Below are 14,043 nucleotides of genomic sequence, written 5' to 3'. Positions count from 1 at the left end.
TTACTTCTAATACAGAGCTAAAATGTCCATCTGAATATAGACGTTATAGTTTTAAAACAGACACACTTAACACATTAGTGTGGATATAGCTTGAGAAAAGCTGTAACATTTGTAAATTGACTGTTAGTGGTTTACAAAGTGACACAACGTTCAATTTCTTGTGGGGAACAGCAACTTAAAGTAGTGGCCACAATCTGTTTTCTTGACATGCATGACCTTTTGCTGAAGTGCAGGTGCGATGGGCTGATCTCCTGCAAATGCTGTCTGCAGGTGGACGATGTAGGCCTCCTTCTCTGCCAGTTTCCTGTCCTTCTCGGTCAGCATAGCGTCGATTTCCTCACCTCGTTGACAATGTGACTCTACTTCCTTCCGCTGAAGCAAATGGTAGTATAATAGTTTTCTTGGTTAAAATATTTTCATATGTGCTTCCTATTTCGAGGTGTTGAGTGAATTTGAAAATCAAGTACATAATTTGGCCATAACTGAAGTTATATATATATCCATAACAGAAGTTACATACACACACACTGTGGGAACAGCAATATCAGTGTTTTACTATATTATTTCCTGATATCTTGTGAGACAGAATATTGCATCGTGGACATTAAAGGAACCAGAGGTCAAATAAAACAGCTTTGACATGAGCTCATGAGGATGATGAAATCCATCTGCGACATTTATAAATGTTACCTTGCTTTCCAGTTCACTGTCTCTAAGTGAAAGCTGCTGTTCTAGTTCCTCAACTTTCTTCTTTAACAAGACAATCTTGCCACGACTAGCTTGCTCTCCTCCACCTCCTTCTGATGACCCCTGAAGAGAAACATGAAAGCAAAGCTGTAAACATGAAATGGCAAAATGACAAACACAAGTCCTGTTGCTCTGTGCTGGCTGGTTGTAAAAGGCATTTACTTCAAAATAGAGTTCTAACAACTAAATAAATATTCTATTTGTCCAGTTGTCTTCTTTTGTCGACAAACTTGTAAGTCAGGCTCCTGATTATCCAAAATATTCATTTTGAATTATTTCTTTGTTATATGGAACAAAGAAACCAGAAAATATTTCCATTTGGCGAAAAATTAAATAACTGCTTAATAATTAATTAATCTTTACAGTCCTGAAATCAACCATACACACTGTGCTTTACTTAACATAAAACATATTATAGTCCCCAGAGGTATAAATGTATTCATTCAATCTGAAGAAGTATTTAGACACCCAGTGGTGACGAGTTAATCTCATTTTAGAATGAATGAAGGGATGAATAACAACACACATGTGAATATGTGTACATGCTCATACCTTCTTGCTGTGTTTCGGCGTGCCTTGACCTCCTTGCTGTTTTCTCAGCTCCTCCAGCTGCGCTGAGAGAGACGTCACCTTAGCCTTGTTCTGGAGACGCGCCTTTGTCAGTTTGGCCTCACACTCCTCCTTCTCCACCTGAATTACAGGCAAGGAGTTAATAATCATATTTATTCCATCAACTATTTTATTTAAATCTTCCACCTATTTTTGTAATTATTACCATTGCTCAGTAATACATATTAAGACTGAATCAACATTAATATTGGTCCAGCAGTGCTTTTAAAGATATAATAAATACAATAAAAACAAATGCACCAATATGCCAGCCAAAGCAGCATAGAGCTTTGAAGTAACACGTGACAAAAAATGTATTCCAAATATTCACTCATACTCGGCTAACCCGTATGCTGGAGACAACCAGAGGAGAAACTCTACTTTACCTTCAGCTGGTCATCTTTGGTGCGAAGGGCTGCATCTTTTTCCCGTATCATTTCCTTCAGATGAGCGACAAGCTGCTCCGTTTGGCTAAGTCGCTCTGCCATTTCTTCGACAGCAAGCTCTCCACCACCTGCAGCACTAAGGGGAGATCCTGGGCCCTGAGGCCAGGCAGGCGAGATGATGTTACAAAGGTCCGAAAGCACATGAAACAATTCTTCTATGTACAAGATAAAACATATGCCTTTACTAGGGTAGAGAACTCCGTATTTTAAATGGCACAAGCTCCAGCTTTGTTTGTCACAGACAACCATGACATGCTCTGCATCCAATCATGATCTAGAGCACAGTTTAGATCTCAGAGAGAACCAACTTGAGCCTGACTCAAACCTGGCAGGGTTTCTGTTTTTTGCATCCAAGCCCCCTGCTCATTTTCCCTGACCACAGGTATTTAGAGTCACAGTCGACCAAGCTGTTTATTCTGGTGGGTCTAAATGAATGTTCTATGTATTAAAATTGAGAAGTTTGGATTTATTTTCACGCAACTTATATCAGCAAATAGACTCTCACAAACTGCCTAAACTTGCAAGCATAATCTAAACCCGTTTAATTTCTAAACAGAGGGACAAAATGAGATGTTTGTAAATAATATGCTTTGCTGTTGTGTTGCTGGTAAGAGCTAAAAAATGATAACAGAGTCTAGGGCTGGGTTTAAAATTTAGCATCATTTCCCCCTCACAGGAGGTGTGAGTTCTGATTGACTGAATCAAATACCTGCACTCAGCATTCTGTCAAATCATCTGGACATGAAACACTTTTTGCTGCATTCCCTCTAGGAAAATTGAACTGCTTCAAAATGTAGTAAAATATGCAAGAGCTACACAAATTGCATGTTTCTAGGAGGAGCTCTGTATTTGTGAGATAGTGAACAGCTGAAAACATTATCACAACAACAGTCACCAGACACTGATTATGTTGCTGCTGCAGTGAAACACGGGCATGTGTACTTACACCCGACCCAGGATCTCCCTCTTCACCGGAAAACCACTTCAGCATGGTGTCTCTTTAAGCCTAACAAACACACAGACATAGAACAAACTTATCAGACACAAATTTATCATAAAATGATCTCTATAGTGCCACAATTACAATTGCCCTCTTATGATCAGATCTCCTGTGACAGGTGTTAACCGCATGACTAAACAGGGCCTCCATCTTTTAAGTGGCCCTAGTGGTCTCTGTGCTGTGTGTGACCCCTGCCCTGGGAAGCAGCTACAGACATGGACACTTGCTCTTATTGAAAATATGGCTGCCAGCAGGGACACAAGGAAAAACACATTTTAGCCACTTAACAATGGGCTCGCTTATATGACCCTATGCTGAAAAAAGCCTTTCTAATGGCAAAATAAAGAAGCAAACATATTCTTAAGATGTCATAAACTTTAGATTGCATTAGGTGAGTATGTAGTCCCCACTGGCATCCCCCTATCAGCGACAGCAAGTGTCTGTGTCTAAATTGGTGCTGGCTGTTTTCCAGTCTTGAAGGCTGTAAAGAAAGACATTCCTGCATTTACAGATAAATGAGTGGGTCAGATGTAGTAACAGGCTGGTAAATATTTACAGAGTGTAGTCTGAGGACTGCAGGTTTTGAGTTGACCTGACAAAGTCAGTCAGGTGACTGCTGTGGACGAAGCAGTCAAACCTCATAAAGCTGTGTACAATTACAGGGACGTGGCAGGTGAGGCTTACATTACCTGTTGCAACGAGTAGTACAACAACAGAAGGCAGAGACTGAGACTAGGCCAAGACCTTGAGGCCTGGTGTAATACTTGATCAGCCTTGTCCATTCAGATGCACAAGCACCAGTCCAGCCCACATGACGCATTGGAAAATCAGGTCAAACTGGTTTAGTCATGTACTGTGCCACAGAGGCCAACTATTCCCACTGTTCCAGAAGCCATCAACTTTAATACAACGTCATTACAAACAGTGCTTATCTTTACAAGGAATTAATAATGACAAATATGCAATAAGTCTGTGTTTAAAACCGTGCTGTGGTTTGAACTGAATACACTTCTCTTGTAAACAGAACAGTAAATATACTGCAGACAGGTGCTAACGCTGTAGCCACACACGGTGCTACAGTACTTTAAAAAGTCGTATTCTGTTGCCAATGGCCGAACCTTTCAGTAACTTGGTACCAGTTCATACTAGAAGAGGCTAGGCAGTTCATACATGACGAGGAGAAACAGCCACTTTCACCGCATCATTGCAGATGATGTGTCTGTGTCGGATAATTTAGCATTACCTTCATGTTACTTGCTGGATTTTACAACTGATAATGACTTGCTGACCTGCTCATTTAAGGCCTTCCACTGGCACCAGCAGCAGGCCTCAGTGGTCAAGGTGGTGGCTCGTTATTTAAATGAATAACACGTTAGTCCAACTAGCTAACGTTATCCCACCACCAACTGTGTAGCTAATGCTAACATAGCTAACACCAAAAGTACCTCTTGACACATTAGCTAGACGAGCATCTCACAACCGGCTAAATGGAAATTCTTAAGAGTTTACCGGGTCCACGGCTTCATGAAGATTTCCCAGAAGCGTCAGTTCGTCGACAACATTCCGTTCAATTACATTTTATTCCCAAAATAAATCCGAAATTCCACACAGTTGATGTGCTACGGTCACATTTGTCAACAGGCAAGCGAGAGGAGAGTGCGCATGCGCAAAACTGTCAGTCCAGATGAAACTGTGTGACTGTGTGTTTTTACACATTAATCACGAAATGCGAAAATTGAGAAGTTTATGTAACAATATGTTTAAGCTATGTAGTTATGTAACCATAAACGCACTGCATGCTAAGAAAACGCACATTGTATTGTATCGAAGATGAAAACAACGCCAAGCTTAAGAGTTGCACATCATTTCCTGTTTCGTTTAAAAAGTCTTGGAAGTACCTCTCCTCAAAGTATTACAGTCCTAAACATTTTATTTTAAAGTAACGTTTTGATTTTAGGTCCAAAAACATGTGGGGATTACGTGAATTGGACACTCTAAATTGACCATAGGAGTGAGTGTGAGAGTGAATGGTTGTTTGTCTCTATCTGTGTGTGGCCCTGTGATGGACTGAAGAACTGTCCAGGGTGTACCCCGTGTGTGTGGCACTGTTACCTGATCTGACCTCCTCTATCTACTCATCCTGTCTTTCAAATCTTAATCTTTAAGACTCTTTGCTTGACACCATGATATCAGTTGGTTTTACCCCGAGGCCCAAAATCACGGCCACCAAAAAGACAGAATATATTTAGACACAACATCCTGTCGAGTGATTATGGATTTTTAATATCTCAGACAAACACATGGCATTTAAAACATGATCATTTATACAAGTCACATGTCTGTGTGATACTTTCTGGTGTCACTGTGATGCTAAAGGTTGTCATAGTGCTGAGTAAAGAGCCTTAAAGGCTAAGAAAAGTAGGCCAAGCTAAATCCATATGATCTCCCATAAGGTCTCCATTCTATGGAGCCACTTCGATGCTGAATCCCAGAGTGTGTTTGTCTTAGTTCCTTATAGTGTACCTAACACAATGTGATAAAACAACACACACAAACACACAAATGATCTTGTGTTTATTTGATAAGAGATGTTGAGGGTGTTACAATATTCTCAAGTCTCACCCTTAGATGTTAATTCTTACACACTAGACCTTTAAAATGATGTTTAAAAACAGTATACATTCTGTTTGTTGACAACGTTTTTAGTGCCAATGTAATTTTTACACAGTGAAACTTTCTCAGTGTTTTGATTGGTGGTTTGAGATAATCCTGAATCTCTCAACCCCACATAAGAAATTAGTTGATGCAGATTATTTCCTTGGAACTGAACCTTTGTAAACAAAAGAGCATTTGCTGAAGACCGTGTTACCATCATTGGTGCTTCCAAATGGACAGTATGATTGTCCAGTCATTTCAAATCAGTCTTGACAAATCAAGGTTTGTGCTGCTGTTCCAAGAACCAGTCGGAGGGCCCGATGTCCAGTTTGAGTTGGTCCATCACCCATGAGTCTTTTTCAGCCCCCTCAATGAATTCCTCTAAAGAAATCCGACCTGGATAAAAAAAAAAAAATACATTATATATATCTTTATACAGTATCATGGTAACCAAGTCATTTTCACCATGATCTGATCTGCATTTTAACCATTTCTATTTATCGTCTGCTGCTGAACACTGACCAGAGAATGAATTGCGTTAATGAACCTGGAACTTACTGTCATGGTTCTTGTCCACCAACTCAAATATTCTTTCGCAGATGTCTTCAATATTCTCGGTGATTCCTGGATCGTTGTGCCTCTTTAACGTGGAGATGATCTGAAGAGAAGACACAAGCTGAAACGTTTGACACTGCATTGTCTGATGTTTCTCGTGTCACTGTTGTTTGTTTTATGTTGTCTTGCTGACGGTGACGCATTGTTTCAGTGTCTTCAAAGGTTGAATTGGAAATGAAGTTGTTATAGGAGAGCGTAAGTCAGAGAATAAGATGTTCATTGTTACATTTACAAAAGTATACTTTTGTTTTACTCTTTTTAACTGCTCATTAACATAAATATCGAATCAACCAATCATATGGCAGCAACTCAATGATCCAAACAGAGAGGCTCGACTTGTTTGAGACGATAGAAAGATAAACGTGGATTTGAATATGGTGGCAAACTGCTGATATACTACACATGTATACTGTACTATATACTGTATAATTGTATGTATTCTTAAGTCTCTTACTTTGAATGACATTTGATTTCTTTGAAAAGTGCTACTGCATATAAATAAAGTTTTGATTGACACTCACTTTAATGATGTGTTGTACTTCCTGTCTGTCCAGACATCCATTTCCATCTCTGTCAAAAACCTTAAAAGACCATTTGAGTTTGTCCTCAAGTTTCCCACGAAGGACGAGATGCACAGCGGCCACAAACTCCATGAAGTCGATTTTACCGTCCTGAAGGGAAATGGGTGGATGGAGAGAACAGTCAGTCATAAACTATCCCGAGCAGCAGACAGTGATAGCAGGGAAACAATATCAAATATCTAATTCTGCTGGTATGTCAAGACAAAGGTCCGACATTCTTACCTTATTTGTGTCAAAAGATCGAAACACATTCTCCATGTAGGCTGATTCCTCTTCGGTGCAGTTGCTTTTGACGCAAAAGATTCTCTTGAACTCGTGCAAGTGCAAATTCCCACTCGGACACTCGGTTATAAACTTGCGGTAGAGTTCCTGAATATTTTGAAGAGTCACTTCCTTGTCCACGGCAGTCTGTGTTTGGCCCATAGTTGTAACAAAGGCGGCAACATGTCCGGACAACAAATCCCTTTTTGAAGTTTCAGTGATCTTTTCCCAATCTCTTCAGACAATTCCTACTTTTCCCTCTGGTATCCAAGTTCAAAGACAAAACCGCTCTAAAAGAAAAACAACACATTCACTCGCCGCTAATCAGTTCACTGCTAGGCAACAGATTCATCAGCTCTTTGACGTCTAAGAAGGTGGGATTGCCTCAATTTAGATAAAAGGCCTCCACTGAGCTTTCAGGGAGATTACGAGCAGGTTGACGTCAGAATCCCCTGCTCGTGGTCCTGGGTAAAACTGTTGATCCCCTGAGGTCTGTTTGGTGCGCTACTGCAAGTGTAAACCAAGCTTTACCCAAACTAACCTGACTGCACTGCTCACAATATGAAGAAAAAACATCACAGGACTCTCCATTAACCTTTATTTTACAAGGAAGTCATAATGAGATTAAACTTTCTCTGTCTTAATACGTGTCAAAACTAGAATCAACACCGAGTGGTCGTTTGCCTCCTCTGACCAAATGTTTCAAAAAGAGGCCAAAGACGTATTTTGTGACCTGGGACCTTTGACCTTTAGCCCCACCAATCAAAACACTTAACCCTCGAGTCCAGGTGAACATTTGTGTCACATTTTCAAAGACACTCTCCAGACATAGAAAAGACGGTTGAGGTCTGAGGTCACAGCAACGTCAGACCATTGGTCCAAAAGAATGATTTAATTGATCCATGAGTCCAACAGAACGATTCCCAGCACGGCACACTATGAAATGCAATAAAAACTTAAAATTGTAATTTGTAAAATCCTTGGAACGTTTATTTAATATATACAAGCAGAAAAAAATGAGATTTTCAATGTTTTCCCCCGATAAGCTATATTGTATTTTGCAACTATACAGAAACCTGAAAACATAAAGACTGTGGCCTTCAGCTCACCTTCTGCTGTGCCTTCCTGTCAACAAAGTAATATGAGTGAATCTCAGAAAGTGAATGTGTCTCCGTGTGTGTGTGGGATTTTGCCCTAACATCGAGATGCTGAAGATTCATTTTGAAGCCAATTTACGAGCAGGACATTCAGATCTTTCCTCGTCCTTTAACACTGATTAGTTGATGGACGGACTGAATGGTGAAAATAATTACGTTCGTGTACTATGCGGTAACTATATATTCTATATTATTCTATATGTACTATTACTCTACTTTCTACTCAATTCCCTTTTTTGTTTTTAGAGTGAATGGTTTACAAGTGGATTCAAAAACACCTTTTTTCTCCTGGTGTCTCATGAGCAGGAGCATGACATCTCATATGTCTACAGGTTGTTGTTCACAGCATCACAACATCTTTTAATACTGACACCTGAATCAATGTTCAAATGAACAAAAATCACAAATGTCTCCATATACAAACCCATATTAGAAAAATGTGTACAGTATAAACTGATAAACAAACAGCTGCGTTAGCTTTGTCGGTCACAGATTACTCAAGGTAATCTCTTCATCCCAGGGTTGACAAATCCACATTTATATTGATTAACTGAAGTCTTGCGTTCACTACGCTTTTCTCTTGGCCACCAGGATGCATTTTTTCAGCAAAGGAAATTGTAATCCGACTTGTGGCACAATAGGACTGCATCACACAGTAATCAAAACAATGAATAGCTGTCACTTCTGACAGAAATGGCAGATGGTTGAAAGCATAATTGTGTAAAACAACAACAACAACAACAAAAAACTCAGCCTTCCAAGACAAACAAATTTGATTGATGGGAGAACAAAAGTGAGGAAAAAGTGGAGAACTTGACATGCTGCTAATTATCATAACTGCGCAATGCAATGAATTTTCAGTAAAAAATTGTGAAAGTTTATGTTGACTTTTACAATGAACAGTCATTTCACTCAGGCGTGTGTGATTGGTGTGGCAGAAGAATTGCAGCCAAAATATATGTCTTTACTGCAATAATAAAAATAAAATGCACATAAAAAGTTATAATCCCAAATAAGGAAACATGTAATCATATATATATATATATATATATATATATATACATATATATATGTACACGCACACAATATGATTGTCTCTGTGTGAGTCACGTGTCTCCTGTGATTGAGACGTCACCTCAGTGCCAACACAAACCACGTGCGGACAGCAACGACTCTGGACCCTTGGACCGACTGTCAAAAATCCCGACGCAAATGTGTTCGTGACAAAAGGTCACTGCGCTCCAGCTGTGAGTCACAGGAAGCTCGGAGTAAAAGTGGTGTTTAAACATGATGTCTATGTCTGCATCACGCCAAGCGCGTGTAGGGCAGTGAACCGACGGCTCAGGATTGTTTCAGGCAGTTCTGGTTGACCCAGCCGGTGACGTTGACATCCAGCTTTAACATGTTCATGACCCACTGGTCTTTCTGAGCTCCCTCCATGAATTCAGACAACGTGATCTGACCTGTGAGACACACACACACACACACACACACACACACACACACACAAAAAATCAGTCTGCAATGATCCAACTTAATGTTTCCAAACTGCCACATACAATAATCACATTCTAATGCCATGTGTAATATTCCCAACCATTCTGAGCAATAACCTGTAAATAAAGCTGTATATAATACACATTATATACATTTTTTATATACATTTCTAAATAGATTTAGTTGTACGTGCGTACAGTATTGCTGTTTTTTATATATATGTATATACAGTATAAGCTTGTTTGTGTTTTAATTACAGTTATCCATGTTATTATTGACTTCTCTGTTTTTGATATTCTCTGTTTTGATAATTATAAATTATAAATATGTCGTTATACAGAAGTACACGTCGTTCCATTTCAAAATGAGCACTTTTATGTTGAAATTCTGTGAAGTATCATCATGAATATCTTTATTGCGACATCATGATGGAATATTGTGACATAATGTTTAGCTCCCGCTATTGAACAGTTGTGTTCTCCCACTTTTTCTCTAGACCTGCCCCCTCTTCACCAGATTAGACGCTCATTTGCCCTTTGATCGTATCATATCTTATCTTATCTTATCTTAATGATTCTAAGGCTACAGATCATTAATAAAGATAACAACAATGCTTCAAACACATTAAAGCAAAGTAAGAATTTCATTGTATAGGGAAACACATTCCTTTACTGTACATATGACAATAATACGCTTTGAAACTTTGAATCTTGAATCTTGAAGACCTTAAAAGAGACTAAACACCTGGATCGCCCTCTAGTGGCTGACTGCAGTATACAGGTAATAACACGGGACATGGAGCAAACTAAAAAAGAGTTCATGTTTCCATTCAAGTTATTCCTATCCTATCCATTATTGATGAAATGAAATCATTGCACGCAGTCACACGTACAGCCACTGTCAAGCTCTCTTACCGTCATTATTCTGGTCGACCAGCTCAAAGATCCTGTCACAGATCTCAGACGGAGACATGCTGACATCATTTGTCTGCAGCTTGATTTTGTAAAGGATCTGTTTGACAGAATATATAGGAAATGAGGAAGTGAGATCATCGACTGCTCAGGACGGGGCAGGAAAGGTGACATCAATACAGAGTAAAGAACAGAAGACGTAAGGAAACGTTTGAGGTGATGAGCATGGCAGGTGGACGTTTTCAAACATGCATCATACGCGCAATATATGACCCATTTATATGCAGCAGATGCATTTACATAAATCTACATATGTAAATAACATAATTATTTACATAAATCCGGGGTAGCAAACCTGACGGGTCTTCCAATGCAACTGCTGACCATTAACCCTTAGTGCCGTGAGAATAATACACACCTCCTTATATGGACATCCTGGGGTGTGTGTGTTTACGGGTCACATATTCAGGCTTTAAAACATGTGTTTTTTCCGCTTCCTGTGTGTTGTTGATTCAGTTATGATTCATTTTATATCGCATTCTTAATAGCGATATAAAGTAGCAATGATTGTGCAGAAGTCACACTATAGACAGATTTTTGAGACCGTTCATTTCTTTGTGTTCATAAAAACGAGCCAAGTGAACTTTGAACTGTGACGTATTTCCAAATTTCACAAATCTAATCCGATTTAAAAAAAAAATTGTACTTTTTGTTCAGCTGTGTTTATATAGTTGGTGAAAATGATTTTTTTTTTCTTCCGATTGCCTAGGTTGTGCTGAAAAAAGGGGATATAAGATATTTTATGTAGTACATTATTATACTGTATATACTGTATGTTTTAATATAGTAATGAAAAAAAACTGCCTGTGTTCTAAGAGTTAAAGAATAAAAAACTACATCTAAATTCATTTTCAACAGTGGTGATAATAATATTTGAGAGTGAAAACTCATTTATCTTTGATAATTTAGTGAAAAATCTTAACTAATGTTGTGTTACAGCTGTGATACAGTTCTAAATTCATTATTTCTTATACAAATACTTAAATGCATCAGCTTTATTCACTGATAAATATAAGATGTGTGAATGTAAAATGATCCAATTCCTGATATTAACAAGGAAAATTACATTAATTTCCATTAAAAAAAGTGTACGGAACCTGTTATTATGATTTTAAAACTGAATGCACTTTGTAATGGCTCATATTTGTCAAGCAAGCAGTCGTGTGGACGATGAGCTAATTTTACCTCTGTCACTTTAGAGGCTTAGTGTAAAGTCCAGCGGAGTAAAGTTAAAAAAAACCTCATGTAAGACCAACAGGGTGTGACCCCTGCTCCTAAGCCTGCAGCGCTGTAATCTGCCTTCACAGGATTTGTGTTAAGAAACCCAGTCTTTATGACAATTCACTGCAGCTAAAAACAACACAATGCCGACCAAATGTCTATGAAACACATAAAGAGACGTCAAAGACCCTCACCCTAATGAGACGCTTCACCTCCTGCTTGTCCAACTTCCCGTTCCCGTCCTTGTCGTACATCTTGAAGGACCACTTGAGTCGATCCTCGAGATTTCCACGAAAAATCAGGTGAAGTGCGGCGACATACTCGAGGAAATCAAGTGCATTGTCCTGTGGATGAAGTCACAGAGACGGTAGGATAGTCAGTCTCAGTCGAAACTGTGTGTTACAGCAACATTATGATGGTAATCATTTCATAACAGGCTGGAAATATTATTTCTATGGTAATCACCAAGTGATAGCTGGGTAATAACGATGAAAAATCTGTGCCAAGCATAAGAGAAGATTCATTTTAAAACATGTTAATGTTATAGTTATAGTCATGTAAAGGTTTTACATTTGAGAAATGTTCATACATAACATATTATCTACTCATTGCCACACTATTACTAGTGTTAATACCAAGAAGGATACCATTATCTCCCTATAACAACATTACTACATCACTATTACCAACGTGTTACTGTACATTATATTGAACTTTACCTGGTTTGTGTCAAATGAGTGGAACACTGTCTCGATGTAAAGGGACTCCTCTGCGGACGTGCTCGACACCCCAAATATCCTCCTCAGCTCGTGCAAGTGCAGGGCGCCGCTCGGACACTCCTTCATGAAGACGATGCACAGCTCCTGAATTTGGGCCAGGTCCATCTCCTCGTTGTGGCTTTCCTCTTGTCCCATTGTCCCTGGAGTAGTGTCTGTCCTGCTGCCAAATGTGGCTACAGGCCACTGGTGCATCTGACCTCACGCTCTCACTATCACACTCACACTCACACTCACAGCAGACAGAGGCACTGGACACCAGCCATAGGTCAGGCTTATGAACTCGCTGATCACATGATCTTCAGTCAGTGAGGGGTTTGTCCAAGTAGGTGTGAGCGTGAGTGTGAGCAACACTGCTGCTACTGAGGGAGAGAGACTGTAAACAGGATTTAGGTCCCTACAACATGAGTAATACCTGGAAAATACACACACACACACAATCTTGTTTCTATCTCTTAGTGAGGACATGTCATAGAGCAGTGGTCAGCAACTGGTGGCCCATGGGCCAAAAATGGACCGCCAACATCAGTATCTGGCCTGGCAGATGATTTAACAAATCTGATTTGAAATGATTTGCTTATCTTCACAAAAAAAATAAAAAATCATAGCTTTTAATCTGAAAAAAAAATAAATAAAATAAAATAGAATTGACAGTCAACTTAAACTAAATGTTTGGTTTGAAAAAAAATAAAATAAAACACTGCTGTTGTCATGGACACCCAGGTTTGGGGAGTAAATGTCAAATGTAAAATAACTACTTGCATATGTAACTACTTTCAATGAAGAACAAGTAGTAATTCTTAAAAATTGAAATGATGCACAATAAATATCAACAATACATATCTCACACACATTTGTCTTCATAACAAGCTGGTGATAAAAGACAACGTCCACATTATTGTTAGCTTAAGGCAGCAAATGTGGGTTTTTTGTTTCTGACTGGAGACGTTTGAAGGCACTTTACCTGATGAAGATATGATTTTTTTGGCCCAATATTCAACTGCTTACAAAAAATTGTCCCTTGATCCACATTTACCTGCTGATCCCTGTCATAGACATAATGCATTCCCTAGTCCCTTAACTTACCCAGCACAAGTGATGCCTAACCCTAACCCTTTTACACTGTAAAAAAGACTAACAAAAATAACATAGATTTTAATTGAAGGCAGCTGTGGATTTGGTGATTGACATAATTGCTTATTAAAGCAATCAGACATTCAGACGACCAGACATGTACTTCTAATATGTATTATGGTATACCAAACGTCTTTAAACAACACAATTGGTTCAAAGATTTAACAGCCATAAAATGCATATTTTACAGAAAAACAAATGTAAAATTCTCAGTGATTACTGAAATATGTATTACAGTTTTTATGCAAGTAAATTTAACAAAGGAATTATGTAGTGTCTCGGGAAATTATTATTTTGAGTGATCCCTGAAAAAGCACTTCCCCACAAAGACACAAAGAGGGTTGTACATTTTTTGGAGCTCACAAAGATATAA

At 38.9% G+C, this 14,043-nt stretch overlaps 3 protein-coding genes across 7 annotated transcripts in view; all 3 read right to left on the bottom strand.

Annotated features, from left to right (window-relative positions):
• Positions 1 to 4,453, bottom strand: part of si:ch211-220f16.2 (golgin subfamily B member 1) — a 32,633-nt gene extending 28,180 nt beyond the window's left edge. For all 5 annotated transcript variants that reach the window (XM_044030984.1, XM_044030986.1, XM_044030987.1 and 2 more), the window contains exons 1-6: positions 4,312 to 4,453; positions 2,749 to 2,808; positions 1,743 to 1,898; positions 1,300 to 1,437; positions 691 to 810; positions 217 to 372 (exon numbers count right to left, since the gene is read on the bottom strand). In XM_044030984.1, coding sequence (XP_043886919.1) covers positions 217 to 372; positions 691 to 810; positions 1,300 to 1,437; positions 1,743 to 1,898; positions 2,749 to 2,793 — 615 coding nt within the window. In that variant the 5' untranslated portion in view covers positions 2,794 to 2,808; positions 4,312 to 4,453. The remainder of the gene's footprint in view (positions 1 to 216; positions 373 to 690; positions 811 to 1,299; positions 1,438 to 1,742; positions 1,899 to 2,748; positions 2,809 to 4,311) is intronic.
• Positions 4,454 to 5,359: 906 nt separating this feature from the next.
• On the bottom strand, positions 5,360 to 7,292 carry LOC122772471 (guanylyl cyclase-activating protein 2-like). Its single transcript, XM_044030555.1, has 4 exons — positions 6,876 to 7,292; positions 6,594 to 6,743; positions 6,016 to 6,115; positions 5,360 to 5,853 (listed from the first exon to the last, which is right to left on the bottom strand). Exons 1-4 carry the CDS (start codon positions 7,074 to 7,076, stop codon positions 5,735 to 5,737), a joined length of 570 nt encoding a protein of 189 aa, XP_043886490.1. The 5' UTR covers positions 7,077 to 7,292; the 3' UTR covers positions 5,360 to 5,734.
• A 203-nt stretch (positions 7,293 to 7,495) lies between these two features.
• Positions 7,496 to 13,094, bottom strand: guca1g (guanylate cyclase activator 1g). Its single transcript, XM_044029677.1, has 4 exons — positions 12,480 to 13,094; positions 11,955 to 12,104; positions 10,483 to 10,579; positions 7,496 to 9,534 (listed from the first exon to the last, which is right to left on the bottom strand). Exons 1-4 carry the CDS (start codon positions 12,729 to 12,731, stop codon positions 9,413 to 9,415), a joined length of 621 nt encoding a protein of 206 aa, XP_043885612.1. The 5' UTR covers positions 12,732 to 13,094; the 3' UTR covers positions 7,496 to 9,412.
• Between the last annotated feature and the right edge of the window lie 949 nt (positions 13,095 to 14,043).

Source organism: Solea senegalensis, linkage group LG7, assembly GCF_019176455.1.
Source record: "Solea senegalensis isolate Sse05_10M linkage group LG7, IFAPA_SoseM_1, whole genome shotgun sequence".
In the NCBI taxonomy this organism is placed as follows: domain Eukaryota; kingdom Metazoa; phylum Chordata; class Actinopteri; order Pleuronectiformes; family Soleidae; genus Solea; species Solea senegalensis.
This window is presented reverse-complemented; position numbering and strand designations above follow the sequence as displayed.

Coding starts and splice junctions, on each gene's coding strand:
- LOC122772471 (XM_044030555.1), bottom strand. CDS start 7,076: ATGGGCCAAACACAGACTGCCGTGGACAAGGAAGTGACTCTTCAAAAT. Junction 6,116..6,593: donor AAGTACAACACATCATTAAA/GTGAGTGTCAAT, acceptor TCTTCTCTTCAG/ATCATCTCCACGTTAAAGAG. Junction 5,854..6,015: donor GGTGGACAAGAACCATGACA/GTAAGTTCCAGG, acceptor TTTTTTATCCAG/GTCGGATTTCTTTAGAGGAA.
- guca1g (XM_044029677.1), bottom strand. CDS start 12,731: ATGCACCAGTGGCCTGTAGCCACATTTGGCAGCAGGACAGACACTACT. Junction 12,105..12,479: donor ACTCATTTGACACAAACCAG/GTAAAGTTCAAT, acceptor CTTCATCCACAG/GACAATGCACTTGATTTCCT. Junction 10,580..11,954: donor AGGTGAAGCGTCTCATTAGG/GTGAGGGTCTTT, acceptor TCTGTCAAACAG/ATCCTTTACAAAATCAAGCT.